Below are 27,677 nucleotides of genomic sequence, written 5' to 3' on the forward strand. Positions count from 1 at the left end.
CAAGAACCATAATAAATTCCACAAATCTATACAGGGAGTTGTCGATTTATGTACTACATGATGTGAAATTATGAAAATCGTCTGGAATGTCCCTTTAACGGCAAAACTGTCCACCAGCCTCACGACTAATTTCAATGTTAATACGAGATGAAGCTACTGATCATATATCTGTTTGGATATCCCACGCAATGTTGTTCAACGCGGAGGTTGCTACATTAGTGAGGGTTTATCATTGACTATTGAATATTACCATTTATTTATTTGTTTATTTATTCATGTATGTATTGATTGATTGATTAGTCAATTAATTAATTAATTGATTAGCTTGTTTATTTATTCATTTATTTATTTATTTATTTATTTATTTATTTATTTATTTATAGTAGAGCAGATAAGCCGAAAAATTGTGCAATATTTGACTAAAGCATGAAACTTTCACCAGTGTTAGTACATGTTATAAGATTCATTTTAAGATCGGGAGGTAAGTCTGAATTGACCTCTGATGACCTCCAAAGGTCAATGACCTCAAAATTTGATAAAAATTGATATTTTGCGTCATTGATTAATGTTAAATATGGTAATGATGTACTAAAGACTCATTTTTCTTACAGTGGAATTGTCTTCATGTTCCATAGAACCCTGACAGGTTTACCTTTGACCTCTGATGACCTGCAGAGGGCAATGACCTCAAAATATCAGAATATTGATATTTTGTCATTGATTAATGATAAACACGGCAATGATGTACTAAAACCATTTTTTATTAACAGTGGAATTGCCTCAATGTTCCGCAGATCCTTGACAGGTTTTTAGCTTTGACCTGTAATGACCTCCAGAGGTCAATGACCTCAAATTATCAGAATTTTGATATTTGGTGCAATTGGTTGATGATAAACATGATAACGATGTCCTAAACATTCATTTGTGTTACAACTGAATCGTTTTCCTATTCCTCAGATCAAGGGAAATTATTTCCACGTCTCTGCCTTTGACCGCTGAGGACTGTGACAGGTCAATGACCTCAAAATATCAATATTGATATTTGATGTATATTCAATGGTTAACTGTATACCTGGTGTGCAATTATGCATTATGCTATTAGCATTTATGCTACAAGAAGTGTCTTCTCATCCCACAGAACATTGGTCATTACGGTACCCTATGTATATCCAACTTTGACCTCCAAGGACAATGTGAGGTCAGACTTTTATCAAAATTTGTGTAGGATTGCAAATATTGATGTTTGGCTTCATTGGTTTAATCCTGAATGTTTAATCATGTACAAATCACGCCTTGACGTTATAATCAAAGTATATGTATGCATATTCCACAAAGCATTGGTTCATAGTAACAGGTCTCAGGAATGTGAGCGGTCAATTACTTCAGAAATGAAGCTTACGTGTCTTCATCAGTGATGACAGTGACCTCAAATATAATATTTATGTTTGGGTTAGTTATGCAGACTAGCTTGCATGAAATTATGTGCAACATTATCCAGTTTGCACTGGACAAAATTTGTACGCTTAAACATAGAAGGTGGGGAGAGGAGTACCATATTTTGGGTTGATGCTTAATAGTTTGTGAACAGGCATATGGCAAACTAAGTCCCTTGAACTGGATGAAAGGGCGACAGATGCTAACTAGAAAACAACAGGCCCACCTCATCAGGTGTACGTCACAAGTCAAACAACCCGAGTCGTACAGCCCATGAGTTACGCAGCCCACGAGTCATACATCCCGTGACCTAAACACTAGATGAACAAGGTCAATGAGCTCGACATCAAATATAATAGGCACACAAGCTGTGCGGTCCGCGAACTCGACACTCGAGGAAAATAAGGCCCACGAGATTAATATATGTATTACATCACAAAGCTTAATCTATTCAGTGTAGGTCTTGTGGACCTCCCCCTCCCCCCATGTGTCGGACCCTTATGGGCCTGGTTTGCCTATACTATAAGCAGGGCTCGACACTAACAGTGGCCCGGGGCCACCAAAAACGCATATGGGGCCACCAAAATTTCAGAAATGAAGACTTTGGTGGCCTGATCGGGCCACCAAAAAATGTCGGATATTTGCCTTTGGGCCACCAAAAATAAAAGTTAGTGTGGAGCCCTGCTATAAGTGTCAAGCTCATGGGCAATGCTACCTAGTTTCGAGCTGGCGGGCCTGTGTCGGTCAGTGTCAAGCTCGTGGGCTGCATGGTTCCGATGAATAACTCATGGTCCTGGAGCATATAAGTGACGTCATGGACCATTTGGAAAGCGACATACTGTGAGGCATAACATGCATTCCACATGAAGCAACCCTCTGTCTTGCAACTTGCTATTGTCATCCAATTAAGTTTGGGTCATTACGTCAGGCAATTTTGGGCGTTTTTTAATGACCTCTTTAGGTACCCTCAATTCAAAATAGGAGTGGAACTACTGTTTACTCTAATTGTCTTCTTTATGCTCGATACTCCTTAACACTTGGGCCTGGCCAAGAGTTGTGCCCCCATGCCCAAATATTGGTTGTTACCAATATGCCGCCATCCCGTTTGCATCCAATATGTGAATCAGGGTACTCTGACAGCGGGTAATATCACCTGCATGATCCGGTTAAGACTCTCTGCCAGCAAGTGATGATTCAGTGTAACCTGCTGAAATTGGTCTAGATCTATACCCTTGATCTCTTTCAAGACAGGGCAGCATCTGCGTCTTCAGTGAAGCACGCGATCGGCACACAGATCTCCTCCACGACTAAACTGGATAGACATCCTGAGGTCAGCCCAGCGTTGTTATAGGTGCACAGCCACTGTATGCGATCAGTCATTAGAGTCTTCCAGTGGCAATATCTAAACAGTTTGGATGAAGGCAACCTTGTCTCTATGATGAGTGCATTGCACATAAAGTACAGGATGCACGAGATGATAAGAAAGCTTCTTTTTAATTCGCGGGATAGGCTACAATCCTTTCTCAGGCAGAGGTTCTGAATTATCGGGTCGTGCTCAGTCTGCACACAGTGCGCTGAACACCATATTAAGTATACGTGTATAATGATTGTGTGTAATGATATGGGAAAAATGCATGGAAAATCAAAATACATGTTTATGTATTTTACGTGGAATCAGTTCCCGTCTGTTGTCTTGGCAGAAATGCACCAATCTCGCAATGTTGTTGTTTATTATTTTCCCTCTCCATCATGGGTACATATGGAACGTGTCGATCAAAGTTTTTGTGATGTCGGAAAGTATTTCTTAAATCTTTTAGATTGTTATAACCATATTTGATTAACAATTGGTAAACTATTGTATGATTCATTTCTTCATTTAATGTTTCAGACTTTATTTTTACATTTATTTTGTCTAATCTATTTGTTAATTTCTTTGTTCCCATTTGACCACTGTGCAAAATCTTATACATCTTGTTTTTTCCCAGTTTGCTGTTATAGAGTTATCATACGTTTGTATTTGTTCATTGTTTTGTATACGTTGTATTTTTACATGTATGTGGACCCCTTTGGAAATCAGTCATGAGCTGAAAGGGCTATCCACCCTATGAATGGAAATGAATAAATAAAATAAAATAAAATAAATGCGAGGCTGTATTGCAGGTGGCCTATTGCAGGTGGCCTATTGCAGGTGGCCTTCAACTTGTTTTTCACATTATATTGGCATGTGTAACAGACTGTAACTCACCAAGATGCCTCTTGAAATGTTTTGAAAAAAGTTCTGCTTGATTTCACATGAGCGGATGATTATCAGTTGTCTTTCTGCTATCATCTTGTGTGAAACAAAGTATTGTTTCTATTCAAAAGATAGCGTGCCAATTAATCTGCACTTACTGTTGGTGCTCTATAGGCCCTGTAAGACAATCAAACCCACCTTCAGCCTAGACATTCGTAGGCGTTGTGGTGTAGAGGGGGATCTGAACATCTCTCATGAAGCGAGACTTCTCTTTTCTTTTCTTTTCCCCACTAACAATGTGAAACAAAGATATCCGTAGGCGTTGTGGTATGAAGACGTGGTAGAGCGAGACTTCTCTTAAATTCTTTTCTTTTCTTTTCCCCACTAATAAAAAAGTTTAGCAGGAAACATAGAAGCATTCGCACATACTGTTTACATTTCCCATCACATGCTTTTAAATCGGAATTTTCATGTAATTTACACGTTTTGCCTGGAAAAGAATTACCAAGAACTTTTCAACACAACACATGTTCAAAAGAAACCATTTGGTTCATATATAATTTACTCTACAGAGTGATTCATAGGGGCCTACTTATCACCGTCCACGTACTCGAACAGTTTTCGCTAAAGATACAAGTATGTTTACAAGACTGCAAACATTAGAATGATTTGCCCCTTAACAAATCAGACTACATCTTTTGAAATGTCTTCAAACGTAAATTAAAGTAATTCCTCTTAAATGATTACTCTCTTATCTATCTATCTATCTATCTATATATATATATATATATACATATATACTCGTACTGTCCTACTTTAGGGGGGGGAGGGTTCGACAAATTGCTCAAATCCGATTTATTGATATTTTCCTGGAAAAAAAAATATGGCTTAAAAATCAATCCTGTGAGATATGTCATTGGAATCGCCAGCGCAATATTATTTTGTTCATTTATAAGAAATAAATCGCATTTGTCACTTGCTGCCTTTTGCCAGGGTGGGGCGGTACAGGTTTGACAGATCTGCGAGAGCATTATACAGTGTAATTAATATTTCTTCACCGGGGACATGGTGATGTGCACTTTACAATTTCATGTTCAATTTTCCTAAAGAGTACACCTTAAATGGGGCGGCGGAATTGTGTGTGTGTGTGTGTGTGTGTGTGTGTGTGTGTGTGTGTGTGTGTGTGTGTTTAAGTGTGGGGGTGGGGTAGGGCTCCGGGGCAGCGTTTTTGGCAAGGGTCAATGGTCGATTTTTTAATTATGCTTTTTCCGTTTTCAGTATGCACCAGACCAGATTAATAAATAGGACCATCCAATGCTCTCTATAGAACATCATCATGTTTACCATTAATCATGATGTCAAACATCAATATTCTGATAATTTGAGGTCATTTAACTGTCGAGGTCATCAGAGGTCAAAGGTGGAAACCTGCCTGTGCTCCTTGGAATATATGAAGACAACGTCATTATTGTGTAAGTTCCCTAAAACTCCTTACTACTTTCTCCAAGCCGGCGACCAATTATTGTACAGAGGCGGATAGATATTGGATTTGTCTGTCACCTTCTCTCTGTACTGGTCGGGGGTTAAATACTCACATAGACACCAATCATCACCAAAATTCCAAAAGTAGAAGAAACTAAATATTGTTCCACAATACCAAATGCAAAATGCGTTAGAATGATAAAATTTACATGGATAACACCAATGCTACTAACGGCATATTTATTCCAACGACCTGCCTTCCTGTAGGTCTGAAACAAAAAACTTCTTCACAAACAAGTTTCTTTCCACACAACTTAGTTTAGCATTCCACTCATCACTTAGGAAAGTCTTTACGGCTTTTGAGACCATTTCATATACCGTCTTATTCTATGGGAAATGGAGGGATTTAGTTAGTTGGGAGAAATGATGCTAGTGGGTGTGGTCACTTATCTCGACATCGGTACGGTCGACGAATGAGGTCCTTGTCTGCATGTCATTGTCGATCTCGTCAGTGTGGCTGGGCCGTCCGTTGAGTGGTATGCTGTCGCGCTCTCAGTCGACTCTTCGTCACCATCACTGTCCACTTTGTATCAGTCTGACAGGGCGCTTCAACATCTCCGATGACACCAGTTGACTATTTGGAGTTTGTAATTGCACTCCAAATTGGCGTAAACCAAAGTTTTGTCTTATCGTGACGCACAGTTTCTCCTCATGTGCTGCTGCTCGCCGATTCAGTTACGACAGTCAGATCCTCATCACATTCACAGCGTCGATAAAGATTAGTTGATTGACTTTGAGGGGGCATGATGTACCAAGGAAGGAGAACTCCTGTCTTTATCTCTGTGGTCTCCAACTATTCTCAAAGTTCCTCAAAGTTCCAAAATGCTCTGCAGCCTTAGCTTCACTATATAGTGTGAAGCCGCTCCCATTGTGCTTGCCACTCTAACTGATTTCTCGGCTCAGACATGTTTTTTATAACTGATTTACTAACAAACTTCCTTTCTCTATAGCATTTCATTGGCTCAATCTTATATTGGGGTGTGGTGTTCACTAGAAATTAATTCCTTATTGGTCAAAATGTTCAATTTGCTCATCCTATTCGTTTCTGTGAGAATTCAATTTTCTAATGATTCATCTCAGTTTCTGATTAATTCGCCCACTGTCTTTTAGTTTCTTCATTCACTTCTTCTCTGTAACCACTGGTAAAGACTTTATTGTTTCTTTTTATTAAAATGACAAACCAAATGGATATTAGTGTCCTTATGACAACCAACGTCATCGTTGTTCTGGGTCGTTGTCCCTGAATTTGTCTTTGGAGTTCCTGTTGGACCCACTCCACTAAACAATGAATGCTAGAATAGAGGGATACATTTTGGCAGGAGGGCCACCTTCCAGCTCAGAGGGTCATTTATGTTTGGGGATCAGAGGGCAAAAACACGTCATCACGTTATTCCCCGTAATTTGGTGCGGGGCTTTGGGGATGGAGAGTGCTGACCACTAGCGGGGAAAGTAGCCAATGTCAAACTCATAAATTCCTTTCACCATAGAATTTTCTTGGAAGAGGGGGGTTTGAAAAAAAGGGAACAGCTGGAAGGAAGATACTAGTAAACGGTTTTAAAAACTCCAGGAAGAGGAAAATACTTAGCATATTGGCGTCACAGGGTGTCTAGGAAAACGACTGCAGTGATCTGTTTTCTTTTGCTCTCTATCCTATTCTATTCTATTCTATTCTATTCTATTTTATCCTTTATGATAAACATGTGCTAGTAGCCATCTGGGCTACAATTGTGTTTGTTTTGTACATCCTCTAAAGATCACCAGAGGTCAAAGGTAGAGCCCTGTCTGTGCTCTTTGGAATATGAAGACAATTTCTTGTAAAACAGATATGCTTGTTTTGTACATCTTAACCATGTTTATCATTAACTAATGCCACCACAGATCAATATTATGATATTTTGAGGTCATTGACCTCTAAAGATCTCCAGAGGTCAGAGGTAGAAACCTGTCTTTGCTCTTTGGAATATGAAGACAGTTTCATTGTAAAACAGATAGCTTGTTTTGCACATCTTAATCATGTTTATCATTACCTAATAACATCACAGATCACTACTCTGGTATTTTGAGGTCATTGACCTCTAAAGGTCATCAGAGGTCAAAGGTAGAAACCTGTCAATGCCCTGTGGAATCAGAAGAATTATAGTACAAATGCATATTTAGTGCAGCGTAACCAACGTCTAGGTATCTTTCACAAATGCCTTCAAACATCAATATTCTGATATTTGAAGTTCATTGACCTCTGGAGGTCATCAGAGGTCAAATCAGACTTACCTCCCGATCTTAAAATGAATCTTATGGTATGTACTAACACTGGTGAAAGTTTCATGCTTTAGTCAAATTTTGCACAATTCTCATGATTTTGAGGGCTTAACCGCTCTACTATTATTCGTCCGTTCGTTCATTCATTCATTCATTCATTCATTCATTCATTCATTCATTTTTCCTCTGCTCTTTGTTAGGAATTGGTTGGGCCATGGTGATCATCTCTGGCATGGTAGCCATCTACTACAACATCATCATGGCATGGAGCACGCTCTTCTTCTTACGTTCGTTTACTTACGACGTGCCGTGGAAGGCGTGCAACCACACGTGGAATACGGAGGCGTGTCAGGAGAATCAGACTGTTGCCTTGGAGCTCGGTCTCAACCGCACCCGACGCCCCTCCCAGGAATTCTTCTAGTGAGTTCATTGACCTTTCTTGTTTCACTCAGTGAAACGTCTTGGGTCAGAGTCTGCCTCTGAAATTTATAATAGTTGAGGGGTTTTTATTTCTACACCTCCGTGTTTAGTAGCTCCATGGTGTGTGGGGGGAGGGGGGTTACAGGGGTTTCGTTTGTTTGTGTCCTTATTTGTTTGGCAGATGGGGCAATGATGAAAGAATGGATGGATGAATGAATGAATGAATGAATGAATGAATGAATGTATGAGTAAATGAATGAGTGAATAAGTGGATGGATGAATGAATGAATGAATAAGTGGATGGATGGATAAATGATTGATTGAATGAATTATTAACAAACGAGTGGATGAATGAATGAATGAATGATTGATTGATTGGTTGATTGATTGATTGATTTAATTAATAAATAGATGAAAGAATTAATGAAAGTAAATGATTGATTGATTGTGGCTGATTGATAAATTGATTAATTGATTAATTAGTTGCATGAATGAGTGAATAAATGCATGAATGAATGCATGATTGATTGACTGACTGACTGAATGAATGAATGAATGAATGAATGAAAGAAAGAAGTAACAAAGCTGGCTTCCCTGTTTCCCTGGCAGTAACTACATCCTGAATGTGGACGGACACACGATGGATGACATGGGGGCGCTCCGGTGGGAGTTGGCTCTCTGTCTCCTCTTCACCTGGATCGTCATCTTTTTCTGCATCTTCAAGAGCGTCAAGAGTTCGGGCAAGGTGAGTATCGCAGCAACGCACTAACATGTGTGTCATTAACAGGGGCTCCCGCCTAGAATGTAAGTGTACGCGTACGAGTGCGTTGCAGATTTGTCATCATCAAAAGTGTGTGTGTGAGAATCTGACACCCCGTAACGCATGCTCATTCATGATTTGGTATTTGGTAATAAATTTGTTTTTGTTTTTGTTTTTCATCGTGTGAATAGAGACCTTTTGGGGAGCTGATGAACACAACAACTTCCAGCGCAATGATTTGAGGAATGATAATAAATGAAACTTGTAATTAGGATTATAGTAATGGTAATGGTAATGATATTTGTTTAAGTAACAGTATTTCATTCATAGAAAAATCACGCATGCAGCGACAAGCTTAAGACTGAATTTTTACGTCTCGTTACAGTGGTAATAATGAGAGTTTACTGGCTTATTGCACTAGAGTACACGATGGTGACATGAGATAAAATCTTTACTCAAACTAAGAAACACCTGAATGAAACAAACGTCACTGTTACCTTGGAAACTGTCACAATGGAATTATTATCACCGAAATAAATTCAGAATTATTATGGACACAATTGAAATTATCGAGAGACAGTTTTTCTCAGCACGACAGCAATAGACTGCGCAAATTGAGTGTGTGTGTGTGTGTGTGTTTGTAAAATAAAATGAGAAAGATATATACTAATAATGACAATGATAACCACAATGTAACCAAATGTTCGTGTCAATGTGCTGTTCATCGTTCCGCCCATTTTACATGTGCTCCTCTTTTGCGTCTTTTGTAACAGGTGGTCTACTTTACCGCTACGTTTCCGTACATCATTCTTACCATACTGTTGATCCGGGGAGTGACGCTAGAGGGCGCTCACATTGGGATCAACTATTATCTCAGTCCGCGTTGGGAAGAACTCGCCAAACCCTCGGTCAGTATAACATGGGGATGATGAATGCTGACGGCGTGAACAAAATGCAAGAATGCATTAACGAAGATTGAGTTTACGGTTCGCCATGTGGTAATTCCTGAAGGGGACTATTGGAAGAGGAGATAGTAGATAAAATGAAGAGGGAGGAGTGAGAAAAGGAGAGGCAATCAGATGGAGAGTAAGAGAGAGTAAATGTATTCTTTCTTGAAAATGTGTGAAGTCCTGGAAAGGACTGTGAACCATGTAGAGAGGGCGAAAAGAAGAGAAGGCTCGACGTTCCGGACAGCTTGGCTGTCCGTCCTCAGGAGTGAATAAGTACTGGGAGTGCCCAGGTATGAGAATGCATTACTAGTAATTAATCACCGATTAAAGCGTGGTACATCCATACTTTCGCATTTGACAAGATACGTTCATGCTATGAGTAAGCTATCTTACGCAGCTGCTATAAGGTACAAAGCGAGTGAGTAAGTTGCAAAGAAGCTTTAAATAAAGTGCAATGTGTGAAAACCGTAAGCATTACTATGACACAAGAATGATGGGCCCTCTTTTTATGTACAGTTTCTCTTTCACAGAGAACAGAGAAAATTAAGAATCTCCTCTTGATGTAGCTTTGCAACCATTGACGTATTGACAGAGTCAGAGTAAGATGAGGGAACGACTTCCCAGCCCATCTGTACTTGGTGAATGAGCTGTCACACTGGTAAACGCTAAAATGCCACATTTGCAATTTTAGGTTCGTGTGCTTCTGATATTATCATGGCAAACAGTGTTGTACATTTGTCGGTGCCATCGACTAATTTCAGAGTGGTCATTCTAAACCCTAGATAGCTGATATGCCTCGGGTGTGTCAGCGTTCAGTTCTTCTCAAAAAGTTCAAGAACAAAAATTAATTCGGTTCATGACGATACACCTCTTCTAACGCGATGACAACAAAAGAATAAAACATATATTTTAATGATAGAGGGTCCAAAATGTAAGCTGCACTTCAAGTTCGCATGACAATTGTGTGAGAATCACTTCTGCTCACACTCGTCGTTGGCGCAGTGCCCACAATTTACAACTAATGTTGGATCCGTTGCTAAGATACCAGAGATTGGTGTCACTGACCTTTGCACTGATTCCGCCTCACCCCTTCATCCTTTCAGGTTTGGAGCGCTGCAGCCACCCAGATTTTCTACTCTCTCGGCCCGGCCTGGGGTGGCGTGCTCACATTCGCCAGCTACAACAAGATCAACAACAATTGTTTGATGTAAGTTCTGGTGTATGTGATAGATTCATAGCTGTTTGAATGCGTTTTCATTCACTTATTTCACAAATAAAATGCGAAGATATGTTTGGACAAGACAAAGTAAATGGTATTTTATTTTATGCAAGTAACAATAGAAAAGAAAACAGCAACAACAAATATCATATCGCAAGTGGTAGTTAAATATCAATCAGTGTTTGGATAATATTGATCACGTGGTAGTGTAAACAGTGCCACACGATACCATTATGACACCAAGTGGTCGAGCAGTAATGCTCCTAAAGTGCTGTAACCATTCCGAATGATAACGCACATGTTGCTCTTGGTGGCCGAGAAAACACAAACTGTTCCTACCTCAGGGTTTCAGAAGCTTATTAGGGGGTTATTGAGACCCTCAGTAACGTTTCAAACCGGTCGGGTTGAACATTCTGCCTGCTCCCTACCCTGACACTAATCATCTATCAAACGTTTTGTGAAAAAAAAAAAGTCAGTGTATTGTCGCTCGTCAAGGACCAGAGAGACTGACCCGACTCGGGTCCTCTTCGGGCTTTCAGACATTTCCGTGACTCACCGGCAAAAGCTATTGTTCAAAGTACACCACGTGTGAGAGAGCTCTCTCTCCTCCCAAGCAGAAAGTGCTATAAAGCGTTCGCTTGGGATTTCGTCTAATTTCGTCTCATTTTGCACACAGTCACTAATGAAGGTTATAGAATCCATGCCCCACGAATCGCGACAATATGGCACTTGTGCGCTTGAAGGAAGTTCAATAGTTTAATCTTACAGTTTGAAAGTTTTCTGGCAATCAGACTATGTAACTTGTACGACAGGCAGTCCAGAATACATGGTAGAAATGGAAAAAAAATACTAACGACTATAAAGAGACGGCTACATCCATCGACATCCATACTCGCGTACATATTTGCCAGCTCTTCTCTTCAAGTGGTAGCAATAATGATTGGAGTGTATTAATAGATGTAGTATGTCCTTGAATCACGTAACGATTTATGAACCGTTTGCTGTTCTTCTTTCAGTGACGCCATCGTGCTCCCGTTCATCAACTGTCTGAGCAGTTTCTACGCCGGCTTCGTGGTCTTCGCCACGCTTGGCTTCATGTCCTACAAGACCGGCCTCCCAATCGATGACGTTGCCGTCGACGGTAAGTTGTCAGTCTCAGCTTAACACCATTTTAAGGTGCGTTTATAGCAAACTGTTCTGGCTAGAAACATGGTTTTGAACCCGTGTCTTATGGTTTCAATTTTTCTGTAAACGGTAATCGTGATTACAAACACGATTTCGAAACATGGTTTTGAAACGCACTGTTTAGGTGCGATTGAAAACCATGTTTCACTAGAAACAAGGTTTTGCAAGTTTGAGGCCACCGTGATTAAAAAGAAAGAAGAAGAAGTTTATATGACGTCACAGTTTCGCGCTCCCTTTTCGACCAATCAAAATGCCAGGGGTCAAGCTGCGCATAGTGCGATGCGCAATGGCGGAGTCCGAGAGAGCCGGAAACACGCTCGGGGGGGACTCAGGATTATAAACGCTGCTCTGTCAAACCATGTTTCAAAACCGTGTTTCAAAACCATGTTTGAAAACCATGTTTGAAAACCATGTTTCAAAATGGTGTTTCTTGGTACACTTAAAATTTTGAAACGCAGCCAAAGATGTAGACCACTGCCTCTGACTGACTACCCTGCATAATTATGATGAACACATTGGTGATTGCTTTTTGTATTACATTACAAACCAAAATTTTTAATCTTGAAGGAGATGAATCATTTCCTCCTTCATTTTCAGTTTGTCGTGATGGCAGCTCTTTACGCATCTCCCGCTCTGAACACAACGCCCACTCTTACATCGTGAAATGGTCTTGTCAGCGTCTGTTTGCCTTTGACGAACGTAGGTCATTATGTATTTATATTTTTTTTTTCAAACTTTAAATAAATTCCTCTGTTTGATCTGTTCTGTGTTAAACCCAAGGCCCCGGATTGGTGTTCGTGACCTACCCGGAAGCAATCTCCCAGATGCCCGTCGCCCCTCTCTGGGCCATTCTCTTCTTCTTTATGCTCTTCCTCGTCGGGCTCGACACTCAGGTAACCCTAAGACAGGAACGGTGCCAGGAATTCCTTAAAGGGGGAGGGGATGCCTTTACAAAATTAAAGAGGGGCGCATGTGCCCCCCCCCATTTTTTCTTTTCATTTCTTTTGTTTTTAAAAAAATAAGAAAATTTTACAAATAAAGGGGGGGGGGGGTGCGTCCGGTGCGCCAGCGCATAGATCCTGTAGATTCTCGAAGATTCTGTAGAAGTGAGGAAAGCTTACATTGCAGGTGAAGCAAACTTTACAGATGATGTTAGCGTACTTTACCTTCATCTTATGTACCTGTCGACCCTCGACATGCAAATGCAACAAAGACAAATTCTTTATGAGTGGGGAAGTCTTCCTTGAAACAAACTTCACAGATGATGTTGGCAAACTTTGGCTCGATAAAAACAAAACAAAACAAACAAACAAATGCTTTATGAATGGGGAAATCATTCTGGAAACAAACAACTCGTAAAAATTTAGGCAAACATTCAGCCTAATTTTGTGTACCTAGTGACCCTGGATAGTGCAAATAAAACTACGACAAATTCATAAAAGTGAGGAGATCATACCTGGCGCAAACAACATATGATTTTGGCAAACTAAAGCCTTACCTTATATCAATCAGCCCTGAACATATGAATAAAACCAGAACGAATTCTATAGGAATGAAGGAATCTTATTCAAAGCAAATGACACAGCAAATGCTAACGAAATTAAGTCTCATCTTATCTACCTTTCGGCTTTTAATGTGCAAATAACCCAGAAATATATCTCGATAAGGACATGAAAGCTACACTGTATATTCACTCTTTGCAAGGGCTTGATACTACAGATTGAAAAAAAAAAGAAAGATGTGTTATGAGTTGATTATGTTGATGTTACTGGCATGTTTGTTCAAGCTACTATAGTTTCAGCAGTTTGGTTCACAAGAGCGGAGAATGTGTCATAATCATCATGCTATAAGCATGCCAATCAGCTGTGAGGTATAAGCTTGATTTCATAATAGTTCAGTGGTAATAAGTTGTCCTATGAATCATCTGAAAATCTTTTTTTTTTTTGTCATTAAAGGATTTAGAGTATTAAAGGGATGGTATATTTTTTGTTGAGACCGAATTCAGGTTTCTAACATTTTTTTTGGTGAGATAATGAGAAACCTCGTATGAAATATGAAAGAGCATGTAATTCTATGAGGAATTCAATGTTTATTTGATGATAATTGGTTTTGAAATGGCTGAGATATCTAAAACAGATTCATTCTAATAAAGTGTGGGACCCACCTTTTATTACGATCGCTTTGTTTTACTTTGATGTTTCAGTCATTCCAAACCCGATTTTCATCAAATATACTTTGAATTCCTCTTTAAATGGTATGCTCTGCACTATTTCATAAGTGTTTTCTTGGTATCTTGCAAAAAGTTTAAAGCCTAATTCTCATCTCCACCAATACTGTACTATCCCTGTAAATAAAGCTAACAAGTTGGTTGAACGTGAGATGCTTATGTTCAGTAAGAGAAGAAGAGGAGAAATATCGAGATGAGAAGAAAGAGGGAAATGAAGGGAAAACCAAAGGAGGAGGAAGGAGAGGAGGATGAAGATAAAAATAAGAAGAAATTGAAAGTAAGGTTGGAGGAAATAGGAAGAGGTGGGTGAAGATATATTATAAAAAATGAAGATGAGAAGATGAAATGAAAGACAAAACAAACTGGAAGAAAGATATTCGCATCTGATGATTCAGAAGAAATAAGACCTCTAGGATATTATGAGGAAGAGTTTTGTATTTAGAATATAAAGAATTATGAGCTACATGACACGTACCACATTTTCTTTCCCAGTTTGGCATGGTAGAGACGGTCGTAAGTGGCCTGGTTGATTACTTCCCGAATCATCTCCGTAAACACGGAACGTTGGTGGCGCTCGCCGTCTGCATTTTGTTCTTCCTACTTGGACTTCCTATGGCTACTCAGGTAAACAAGATATTTATTATGCAGCGGTTTTTATATGATATATTTTGCTCATTGACTTGCTGATGTAGCTGTAGCTCACATCTTTGGTTATTTATCTATCATAATCTATCTATGATTTTACTGATGATGGAATATTTGTTTTGTCTAAACGCACATTTATTGTACGATTTCGATATCTGCTTATACGGGAAGTCAAGTGGTTATTTCTCTATTATTTTTTTGAATGGATAAACTGAAAGCATTCGTACCCACGTTTCGTTGATGACTCAGTGATCAAAAATGAATTCCATGGAGAATGAAAGCCGTATTGGATGTCGAGAATAATCTCTTAAAATTTTACCCTGTTTCAAACGCTTTTTGATATAGAGGTTTTTTCATCCAAGCAATATGAAACCTTGACTCTATGATTGGTGTACTGTTACTGGAGCCACTGTGGCAGTAGTGTGATGCACGTATTTGCAAAATCTATTGTGCTAGTTAATGTCCTATTTCGAATCCATGTGTGTCATTGTGCTAAAAGCGAAACAGAGTCACAAAGATTGTTTATTCCCTCTCGTCTTTGACTCCAAATGTAACTTTACAGCTGTGCTCAAGTTTACTGCCGTAAACTGAGTAAAATCAGACAAATTTAATTAGTTGACGGAAGTTTCATGAAAGTGAGACCTCAAATTTGATGAGATTGAGAGGGATATATATTTTTCCTTCCGATTTCCCTCAAAAGTAACGTGTAGTGGAGATTTTAGTGTTGTTCAATGAGGAACTTGTTAGGCCATGATAGAAACTCGTAGAACGTGCGTACACTCGTGGTTTTGACTAGTATATCACTACATCGTGAAAACACGTTAAACTTTTAATATCTGAAGCACCGGAAAACCCCGCAGCCACTCTCCCGTGTGTATGGTGTGTGCGTATGCGTGTGCGAGCGTGCGTGCGTGGAGTGCAGGAGAGTGAATTTGTGTGTATTTCTGTGCACTGTTTTTTATCATCCCCGCGTCACATTACTCTGAAAGTTAATCTCTATGAAATATGTGAACAGTTTGTTAACATGTGTTATTACGGCGGTACACAATAGAGGAACCAGGAGAATTCCACAAAATTTCGTCCTGAATGAAAAGTGCACATTCACTCGACGTTTAATTACTGTAACTGACATAAGCTACAGAATATTATTAAATATTATTCTGTATATTATTCCCCCTTCTTTCCGAAAGATAGTAGGTCAAAAGCTATGCCAGAAGCATGAAATTGAAATCTGGAATTCTCTCTGTATTTTCTCTATATTGATCCTCTACTGTTACACGGTACGACGCACTGTTGTCCCGCTAGTTTACATATTCGTGTATTTGGGGTAAATATCCCTTCAATATTTGTAAGTCGTATTTGCCGGTGCTCACGAATCGAAATGATTACAATTGTCACAGGGTGGGATCTACATGTTTGAGCTGATCAACTGGTACAGCTGTTGGATCTCCCTCATGCTTGTCGGTGTCTTCGAATGCGTGGCTGTGGCCTGGTTCTACGGTAAGACCTGGTCCAGGACCACAAGTCGTTCACCTCCTCGACTTCTCGTTAACTTTCATATTCAACTATTACATCGAATGTGTTCTTTGTACAGTTCTCATGATTTATTATTCCATCAATTTTAAGTTGTATAATGAAAATTTGTTACTGTACTTTGTCTGTTTGACGTGATAGTTGGTAGAAATGAACAACAAATGTGATAAACGAGAGCGCAATCGGCCTAATGTTTTCCATGCTTTGCCAGTATTCCTTTACATCTTTCTAATTCCACATTCTTGAAGTTTTAAAAAAAAATGAAAGTGTGATACTTTCTCTCATCGGCAATAACGAATGAGTGACGATAACGGACAATATTTGTTCACTTATTGATTCCCCCTTCTTTACAGGCAGGGTAGTCCCATTCATTTGTCTGTAATATTTTCATTTTTACGCACAATCTTGATTTGTCAAGGCAAGTGCAGCTTTATTTGAAATTTCCTGAATGACAAATCTGATAATCAGCAATGTAAAGGTATGGATATTTTCTTGCATGGTATGTGTATGGAATTCCACATGAGCGTGACAGGAAGACATCCATGTTCTTTTTGTTACTCTTTGATTTCACATCAGACTTTTTGAGCGGCGGCTGTAATGAAAGTACAGAAGCATGCAAATACATGTAGGCCTATGTTGATAGGATAGAAAAAGGGAAGCTGTCCGCGCCCTATTATATATAACTCACGTTCACGACGTAGGAAGAAAGATTAAACAAGCGAAGCTTGGTGGGAGTGCTGTGGCACACGAGTTTTGAATGCGGGAACGGCACGTGTTTGAATCCAAGCCGGTCGAACGTTCAAAGGAGTAGAAGCGAGACATAATAACATCACTACAGTGACTGTGATAATATATCCCTCAAGCCCTTATAAATCTGGATCTTTATGTTTGTAATCAAACATACAGTGTATGTATTTTCAATCGAGACTGCCCAAAGTTTTCTGTAGCATTTGTATCAGACGTAGGATACTCATTATGATACTGATGTGGATAGATGCAAGAATTAAGTCTTTTATTTAAACTTACGCATTCAGATTTGAGTGCTTCGTGCGAAGAGAACAAAATAGCCATGTACAAGATCGTAAATCTTTGGCCAAAGTCGGCAAATTAATCTATTGATATGCTGTAGAAGCTTTGATTGCGTCATGTGCATGGTCACGTCACAGGTGTGCGTCGCTTCAATGGCGACATCGAGTACATGCTGCGGGACTACAAGTGGATGCAGCCCGTCATCAAGCCGCTCCTCTGCTGGTACTCCGCCTGCTGGGTGGTCGTCACTCCCAGTATCATTATGGTGAGAAGCTCCCATAAAATGAATGAACACACAGCTTCAACAGCGCCCTCTATTTTAGCAGATTGTATTCTTCCCTGCAGTGAAGTCGTATGCATACATTGCACCCTTAAATGTTTATGGCTTTATCTGAATAGAATTGAATTGAATCGAATTGTATTAAGTGGCCAATTAGGAACCAATGGATGCTTGTAAGCAAGTGAGTGACTGCTTAAACGACTCCACAGTGAATATAAATTGTCTTGCTAAGGAGTACAACCATTGGTATTATGGGATTTGAAGCAGGGACCTCTTGATTGACAGCAGCCGTCTTTTTTACCGAGCCACAACAGCTACTTATCGAGAATCGTGATATTTAACACTTAATGATGAAGTCAGAAATATATAATACGATTTTATGATTGACTTAGTTTCTGCATGATTATACCAATGTAAGGATATACATGCCGCCGTAATTTTGATTCGAAACACATTATTTGGACATAATTACAAGAACCAAGGGTACCTAAGATCTGTCATCCGCGGATCTACCATCATCATTTAGTGTTCCCTTGTTCTTTTCCTCTTTACGTTTTGTTATAATAGTATTATTTTTAAAAAAAAATTACTGTGGCAATGATTAGGTTTTGCTGTAATCAAAATCTTTATTGGAACAAGTGTTGCCAATTTTGTGAAGTTGGACAGGTATTGTCGTTATTCAGGATCATTGCAGTGGTAATTAGTTTGAAAGATTGACACTTGGTATTGTTCGTAATATCGTGACTCAACATCTATTTTTGTGAAGAAGCTGGTGATTACTTCGATTTGATTAAATTAATTTTTATTCATTGACACTTACAATTATGTTCTCCGTTTTGCCCCCCCCCCCCCCCCCCCAACTTGTCGCGCAGTTCATCTGTATCTTCGGCCTCATCAACTACGTGCCCGTCTACTACGGCGACTACGTGTACCCGAAATGGAGCGAGGTCCTTGGCTGGTTGATGGCCCTCGCTTCCCTCATCATGATCCCTCTCGTCATGGTGATCAAGCTCATCTTCACCGCCAAAGGCGACACATTTGTTGAGGTGAGGCTGTACTTCCCACGTTTGTTTATTTGTTTGCTTTTTTTTTTTATCATATTTGTGAGCGACTTTGTTTGCATGGCTGGTGAATACCCACTGCGATTAAGATAGATTATCATCTGCATAAAAGCTGAGCAGTCTTTCTGTTTATATGTGTGCGTTTCATATGGATTTTTCAAGAACGTTATAAATCAATCTTAGAACAATTAGTAGTGTATTTCTCATCTAAGAGAGATGACTTGACCGTGACTTTGTCAACCTTCTTGTCTATATTATAACTATTTTCACTCTCCCTGCCGAGTATCGGAAAATGGAAGTAGAATGCTCTAATTGATAGTGTAGTTTTCTTGATTTTTCACGAGTTTTGTAGATTTTAGAATCATGGAGATTCCAGCGACCAGTTGGGGAGATGTTTTCATGATACATTATATCTCTGTCTTCTTAGTCCCAAATTTGGGAGATTCTGACGTTCTCTTTTCTAAACATGAAGAGATATTAACCCTAAAGGGGCCGGGCTTTTTTGGCTATGCTCAGACCAGGGGGGGATGGATTCCGCCCCCCCCCCCCCCCCCCCCGAGATCTCGCCCATCGGTGGTGCGATCGCGATGAAATTTTGCATGCGTGAGACCCGCGTCATAATCTACAAGATTGTGTCATAAGATTTTTTGAAATAATCAATTTCTAATTTTAATTCATTAATTATGCAAATTAAGCTCAAGATGATATTTTAGCCTAATTGAAAGCATTGAGAGTCTAATTTTTGATCTGTAAATCTGTTTTAGCATATTCAACAATTGTACATCACAAAAACTTCCAAAACTCATTTCAATTCTAATGTATTTTATTGTTTTCAGAATTTCTTATGTATTTCCCTGTTTTTCAACTTTTGTTTTTTCCTTGTTTTTTCATTAAAAATTGTCACTGACCACTTTTCTACCATAATTAGCACAAAATTAATCAATGAAAGTGATTAATTGTAAAAGTAATCAGGTTTTTATGACTTTCATGACAGAGCACTGTTTTCCAGAGGAAATGTACACAAAACACAAAATTGTACCCGTTTTGGGGCGACATTCCGTTACAAAAATGGGCGTGGCTTCGCAAAAGTATGCGCGGACGTTGCAAATTTGGTGTCAAAAGTTGCGCGAGACTTGAACAAAGAAAGTCAAGAAGCCTTGCGACGAGGCCTTCTCGCGTTACAGAATTATAGCGCGAAACGTCGGGGGGGGGGGGGGGGGGGCGGATTCCGCCCCCGGCCCTTTTAGGGTTAAAGGGATGGTATAGTTTTGGTTGAGATGGAGGATTCAAATTTTAGCTTTTTTGGTGATAATTACAAACCACTCATGAAATATTAAAGAGCAAACATTTAATTTGAGAGGTATTCAAAATACATTTGATGAAAATTAGTTTTGAAATAGCTGACATATCCAAAAACAAAGTTGAAAAAAATGGTCCTAATAAAAGGTTGATCCCACCTTTCATTAGGACCACGTTGTTTCTGCCATTTTAAAACCAATTGAGGTCTCTCATCATCTCTCAATAAAGTTGGAAACCTGAAGCCCCATCTCAACCAAAACTCTATCATCACTTTAAAGATAGAGGGCCTCTTGCATAATCCGGGAGCCCTGGGTTCCACAGTAGGAAAAGAGCGATTAGCTTATTGCTAGGCAGAATTCGAAAGAAAGAATAAGAATTTGCGCGTTAAAGCCGTGTTCCCGCCCTCATTGACCTTTGACCTGTTCATGCCTTCTTGACCTTTGAGCCTCCTTTTTACCAACAAGCACCCGCCCTTTTCTCATCTCTCCACACGCAGCGGTTGTTCTTCCTGCTGCGCCCTACCCTGGACTGGGGACCCAAGGACCAGCGGGATGCTCAGCCGATCAGCAAGGGAACGGGACCGCCTCCCGATCAGCCCGATGTGGAACTGGAAGCCATGAAACCGAACGGCGCCGTGTCCGCATGATAGAGGGCGCACGTTTGGTTGCTGAAGACCCCATTTTACTTATTATTTATTATTAGCAGTAATCAATTTTGGCATAGAACGGAACCACCACAGTTTTTATCTTTCTTTCTTTCTTTTTTTCTTGTCGTTAAGCACAGACACCACTGTACTAACGGACAAGCAATTACAGTCAATTTGATTTTTGTTTGTTTGTTTATTCCACTACACAGTTTTACCCTCGTTCATGGAGCAAAGAAGTTAACACTTCCGTATATTATTATCACCAACATTCACAATTTTTTAGAAACTTTGAAAGACAAAAGAAAAATGAAAGAAGACAAAGAGAATGTTTATTTCCGATTGTGTACGTAGGATTGAGTTTACTATCACCCTGAATTCAAACGTAAAATATTACTGAATTCAGTGTTACAGCACCATTATTCATTTTAGATATTTTGTCATGTTTTTTTTTTTCTAAGTGATATTCGTTGATTTGAGCACTCATGTAATCATGTGGTTGATGTAAAATTTGGTGTGTTTCTTTTTTCTTTTTGTAGTTGCACGAGTGAAATTACCTTATCGATTGTAGTGTATAGTATCTGTATATTCGAAACTTGGTGAAGCACATGCTTATATTACAGAAGTCACGAAGACAACGCAATCCTAAGCATTTGTGATGTGTGCTTGATGGTGCGGACAGCTTAATTCGTTTCTTATAACTAGTCTCGAAATGTTCTCTCCTTTGTATATTTGGTAGTTGGTTTACAATCAAGCTAGAAAGACAAACATCTATTATTTCCTAAATGCTCCGCCTTCGGAATAGTTCCAGTTATTTATTAGTAATAACCAGTGCTTCCGAAAGTTTGAAAGAAAAAAAAATCCAGCAGAATATCTCCCGGGATGTAGACTGTGGTACGGATCGGCTGAACTGGTTGTAAATGTGTTGAATACTACACAGCATTAAAAATGAACAAGCCCACAAGGAGATTAGCCCTGTGTTCCTTCGTACCTATATGCATATGATAAGCGAGCAAAACATTGCTCGATAAACTGTGATTGCGTGTTTTACTTGTCCAGTAGGCCTATATTTTTCCCCACTTGTTCGTCGGTATACAGAAAATGTGAGTTTTGCTGTGAATGAACAAAAATACTAAGAGAGCTTAGAAAACAAATTGTATGTGTTCAACAGACGTCTGTAACCAATTGCCAAAGTGTAGCTATAAGCGGGGTGCAGTAATGTATAACTATTTATATATTTATACTCGTATACTGTCATATTATTTCTCCATGTCATTGTATTGTCATCATGATGGGCATTTTTTCTTTAGGTACACCACTATTCAGAACAAATAACACTGAAAATCTCTCCTATCTGTTCTTCCAACACAATCAATATATCTAAAAATACACCAATCAAATAAACAAACACACACGGCAAAAACAGAACAAAAATATAGGAGTAGAACCTAGTTAAGTTTTCGAAACGGTACACAGTGGAATTAGATAAACCTCTCCTATCTACATACGTGGCGTAATCACAAGGGACAGTTTTTCGTCGTGCCCATTTCGTGTTGAAGGAGGAAGATGCAGGTTTTCTTCATGTAGACGTCATGTAATTCAACGTCGGAGCAAAAAGCTATGAGCTATGCAAAACTAGGTATCGGAAAACGCTATAAGAAAGATTATTCGTCATTACTATATCAGTTATCTGTTGTATGCCAGTAGCATTCAGATGCGAACATCCAGAAGGGGTGGAACTGGAGATCACAGCTCCAATGGAGTCAGAGTCTTGGACGGTTCTATTTCGACTGATGCGACCACCCTTATTGGGCAGTGGTTGTATTCATTCAGTAGCATAAGTAGAAGTTGTTTAATGCCATGCTTAACACTGGAAATGATGTAAGTTTATAATCAGGCGAGCCCTGACTGCGGTGCAATTTAGATAATTGTGATATTTACTAGCTTCTGATATTGTTCACTTTTTGAGAACACTGACGATATGATTCGACGCTTTCACCAACTCTGTAAAGGCTAGTGACACTAAATGGCACTAGTGTTTTATGCAGTGAATGTAAAGTCTTTAAAAAAGATCATGCTTCTTCCACATTATGTCTGTGCTCGCTGATGTGCTGACCATTTACAAAATTACTATTAAAGGGAAATTCGGAAAATGTGTTTTCTTTACATACGACATTATGACGCTTAGGCCTAAGTAGTAATGATGCGTTTGATCGCAAAATGAATTAAATCTATTCTTGTCAAGAAGAGGTATTTGCAGCTAAACCTGCGAAAAAAAAACCAGCAAAATTATAAGAACATATGGGATATGTTAATCATAACTTTTCACGTTGTATCTCTTTTTATGCGGTAAGTGAAGTATCAGTGGACAGGTTTTGTATTGCTCTATCTGGTAGTAGACTTAGTTTGAAATGTTTGAAGATGGCCCTTTGATTAACTCGTTATGCGATCAAACCCTTTATATGTATCAGTAGGATGAATGTTTCTGCTAAAAAAAATGGCGTCCAACTAGGCAATGGTTCGTCCAGTTCTCTGAAATAATTAACAAATCTGATTTTGAAGGTACGTCACTTACTTCTTTCTGCCAGTGTTGGTCAGGGTGTATCACCGTAGGCCTACTGTCTGTTTCTAAAACTCGGAATAATGCTGAATGCAGAATATGAGTTTCTGTCAGGCTGACAGTGTGGAAGCTGTTTTGCTGATTCTTCGGATGCAATCGTTGTCGTAGATAAGTAAGAATCGTTTTACTATGACGTCATTGACAGGTTGTGTGATGTTCACTTGTACGTAAAACTCCAATATGAAGGACAGTCCTGTAAGCAGAATGTGACGGAATAAGTTTTTATGCCTCCGCCACGTAGTGGTGCCGGAGGCATTATGTTTTCGGGTTGTCCGTCCGTCCGTCCGTACGTCCGTCCGCTTTCGTTTACGCGATAACTTGAGTAATATTTACTGGAATTTTACCAAACTTGGTCCAAGTATGAAGTATGATGGGGCAATGATTTGATTAGATTTTAGGTTAAATCGGCAAAAGGTCAAAGGTCAAAGGTCAAGGTCAAATCATGAAATTTATCCGTTTACGCGATAACTCAAGACTGTATGGAGCAAATTTCACCAAACTTTCTTGGAGGATGATGTATGATGGGACAATTACTTGATTAGTTTTTCAGTGAAATCGGACAGAGGTCAAAGGTCAAAGATCAAGGTCAAATCCTAAAATTTATCTGTTTACGTGATAACTCAAAACTGGATGAAGCAGCTTTCACCAAACTTGGTCCAAGGATGATGTATGATGGGACAATTAGTTGAGTAGATTTTAGTGACATTGACAAGAGGTCAAAGGTCAAAAGGTCAAGGTCAAATGCTAAAAATGTTGCTATTTCCCCCATATCTATGCAATGCCCGCAGTTATTTTCTTGAAACTTAGTGTAGACATGTACTACTGCATAAAGATTCTCCAGAGAGAGTTTCATGTCATAAGGTCAAAGGTCAAAAGGTCAAAGGTTAGGTGAAAATGTTGCAATATCACATTTCTCACAAATGGTTCAATGTATCTTCATGGAACTTGGTACATATGCATGTACTGACTGGCAGGGATTATCTAGGGAATTTAGGGGTCATAGGTCAATAGTCAGGGGTCAAAGGTCAAGGTCAACTCCTCAAAATGTTACTATTTCCCTCATATATGCAATAATTGCATTATTAGTTTTAAAATTTAATATATGTACATGTATTACTTAATGGAGATTCTCTTGGAAGTTTCCAGCCAGAAGGTCAAAGGTCAAAGGTTAAGGGTCACAGGTTAGGTTTAAATGAAAAAAAAGATATATTTTGTTCTGTAATTACACTCTTTCTTCATACCTTGAAAATTATACTCAATGCATAAACTTATAATAAGGTCGGTCAGAAGTCAAGTAAAAATTTTCAATTCCCCAAATATGTGTACCTGTACTCTTAAATAGACAATTATAGCAAACCCAGTTCGTGGAAAGTGAACATTCAAGATATTTCTGATAAACCTGTTGTTTCGATATTTTGCCAGTTATGTGAAACTGTCATCACACATTGTGAAGACATTGTACTATACACCTATTGGGAGAATCATGCATTATGGCGGAGGCATCAGTCGCCGTAGCGACATTTCTAGTTTTCTTCTAATTTTCACTCAGCCTCGCAACTGTTTTGTCCGCTTTCAAAACTTTGAAGCTGTAACCAATATCGCACAAATATTTTCTCAGTGTACTTCGTTACATCGTGAAGAATTAACTGGAATAGTAGTGATGTTTTACTTTGATGTGTGTGCCCCGTTTCAGCCGTCACGTTCACGTTACTTGTCACTGAGTCAATTTTATAGAGAGACGCTGAAATCACTTGATGTTATGTTTTTGATGTTCTCAAGAGCTTATCTTCATCCTGTGAAAGAGTGTCCGTCCAATTAGGCTTAACCTAATCGACTTCGCCTTATGTTAAGGCTTCATACCAGGGCACAGTCCTCTCATCAGCATTTTTCCCCTTTCATTTCTTTTGGCTTGCAAGAGCACTCCGACAAAGTTTGCGATCTTTTCGATTTCATGCTGCTGGGAGGCATGCAGGCTTGAATAACTTGTAGCAGGTCTCCACGCTGGTGTGAGAAGTGGCCATATATAATGGTGGGAGATCACTTGATGTGTGTGGACAGCTTAAAAATAATCACGCTTGTGTAAGAAAGGTGCAATGGAGTAGTTACGATTCGGGGGTCTAGGGGTGGATCCATTCTAAAGAAGAGGGGATCACAGTTTGAAAGAAAGTTTGATAAAGTTTTGATCCCAATGAGAGACGAGGGAACAAGCGATGTGTGCAGTCTAGTATAAATCACTGTGGCTAGAACTCTATGGTAACTCAATAAAGTAGTATAAGACAAACTGCTGATGAAATCAACTATCTTGCCGCAATGACTAATCTCTCTATCTCTTTCACGGGGGAGAGATCGTCTTGTTAATCCTTCAAGATTATCAGGAGGAGACAATATCATTGATTGCATGTCGATCTGTGTGAATAATTGTACGTCTTGTGGTTCGCAACTATATTAGTTGCAGCCACATGGCACATTGTGTTGGTGCCATTTTGTGATGTTGTTCGAATTTATTGTTTTACTGTAGTTAAGAGTTTGTTCACCAGTTCTAATCCTGCACCAGGCAAAGTTTGATAGATATGTGTGACTTTAGGTGTTCTGTGCGGCCGCCGCCTCATGGAACCGCGGCTGTAGGTGGTTTGCACGTATGAGGGCAGTGTTTCCATCAATTATGTTCTGTGATTATCATCAGAGAGCTTTGCTATGTTTGCGCTCTCTTTGGCGTTTTGTTGTTAGTGTTATAAGCCAGTTTCAGCAATGTCGCAATGGTCATAGATATTGTACAATTAGTCCACACGAATGATTTGAAATTGCAGAGCTTAGTAGATGTAGATGTGCGTTGCTGTTTTACAAAATGTCACATACACGTCACCTGACTGGACGGTCGTTTGTTTTTGTGTTGCTTTTATTTCAATTTACACTCTTGACAATTTCACATTGTCACCTTAAAGTAATTGTAGTTTTACAAGTATCAATTAAATCAATATTTACCGATGCTTGTGCGTTTCATATCTGACCAAAATCACCCTTCCTCCCCCCCCCCCCAAAAAAAAAAAAAAAAAAAAACATCACAAACAAAAGTTAACAAAACGAGCTCTTTGTCCTGTTTGTTTGATTTAATAACTGGTTGGCTAGAAAAAAAAGGGGGGAAGAGAAAAAAAAAGATAGATAATATCACTCAACACTGACATACATGTAGCAACTTTAATTTTGGCTTATTAAATCATATTAAATCCTGGCTTATGTTCTGGTTTCCTTGTACTAGGTTATGTTGACATCTAATATTCTCACTTTGTGTTCGCTCTGCTGTTGTAATAGTTGAATTCGAGCTGAAAAGCAAACCCATTCCCGACTATGTACTACTAGGTGACATGGTGCATATTCTTGTCCATTTTGTGTGAAAGCTTAGTTCGAGGCTTTTTGTAAACTCACTGGTGCGTTTTCATGACCGACCTCCAGCCAGCTTACAGATGCAACTTATTGTAGATTTCGCTCTCAGGTGGTTTCGACAATAGACATCCCACGTCATCTCATTCATCTTAAATTCCTTCTCAGGATCGACCGCTTCACCCATTCATTTCTCCCTATATACATGATCGAAAAATAACATTCCTTACTCTCTGAAATAGACATCGATAGAATGCATGCCGATGACAACAATGTCCGGCATATTCTCCTAATTTTCACGCATTTTGTAAAGTTTAGTTAAGGAAAAAAAAAATGAAATGCGGCTTCATGTCCACCAACCTGCGGATTTTGCATGTAGTGGCCTAGACTTTTCCATTATTTTTTTTTCTCCTACCATCAAACCAGCCCAATGCTTGCGCTGTACATCATGTTACAAATTAATACGCTCCTCGGCATATCAATGATTCGTTTCACTATCTCTTTTACTTCAAAGAACGGTAGGTGTAATTTAAAGTAAAACAGAGATATTTCATAGATCTTACGTGCTGTCAACATTTTGCTAAATTTGTAGTGAACAATTCTGCTATAAATGCTTGTACGGAAGGGGAACTACCATCCAGAAGAAGATAGATACAAAATGTTACATAAAATCAAGCAAATTTAAACAGGAAAGACACAATGTGGAGGTCAGCATGCAATGCGATATCTTCTCGCGCGGGAAATAATTTGTGTACTGAAATCATTTCTCATTAAAGCGATGGTGTACATCATGTTGTATTGGTTGCGGCAGAATGGTCGCGGAAAATGGTTAATTAATTTTATGGTTAATGACGTAAGGTAAAAACAGGAGCCCTCACGTGGAAATGACTGTTGATACAATGTAGTTGCGTATTGAGTCGAGTTCTTTCGCATCGTAACAACGCGAGGATATTTCCCGAGTTT

The 27,677-nt window shown here is 39.2% G+C and overlaps 1 protein-coding gene across 1 annotated transcript in view; it reads left to right on the plus strand.

Annotated features, from left to right (window-relative positions):
• Positions 1–22,899, plus strand: part of LOC139726017 (sodium- and chloride-dependent glycine transporter 1-like) — a 39,149-nt gene extending 16,250 nt beyond the window's left edge. Inside the window, exons 5-15 of the mRNA XM_071637096.1 lie at positions 7,666–7,885; positions 8,495–8,630; positions 9,419–9,553; positions 10,699–10,802; positions 11,831–11,955; positions 12,780–12,892; positions 14,719–14,850; positions 16,272–16,371; positions 17,571–17,698; positions 18,586–18,759; positions 20,570–22,899. Coding sequence (XP_071493197.1) covers positions 7,666–7,885; positions 8,495–8,630; positions 9,419–9,553; positions 10,699–10,802; positions 11,831–11,955; positions 12,780–12,892; positions 14,719–14,850; positions 16,272–16,371; positions 17,571–17,698; positions 18,586–18,759; positions 20,570–20,719 — 1,517 coding nt within the window. The 3' untranslated portion in view covers positions 20,720–22,899. The remainder of the gene's footprint in view (positions 1–7,665; positions 7,886–8,494; positions 8,631–9,418; positions 9,554–10,698; positions 10,803–11,830; positions 11,956–12,779; positions 12,893–14,718; positions 14,851–16,271; positions 16,372–17,570; positions 17,699–18,585; positions 18,760–20,569) is intronic.
• The last annotated feature ends 4,778 nt before the right edge of the window (positions 22,900–27,677 follow it).

This window comes from Diadema antillarum, unplaced genomic scaffold, assembly GCF_040938485.1.
Source record: "Diadema antillarum isolate AM-2024a unplaced genomic scaffold, OU_Dant_1.0 seq00000070_RagTag, whole genome shotgun sequence".
Classification (NCBI taxonomy): Eukaryota; Metazoa; Echinodermata; class Echinoidea; order Diadematoida; family Diadematidae; genus Diadema; species Diadema antillarum.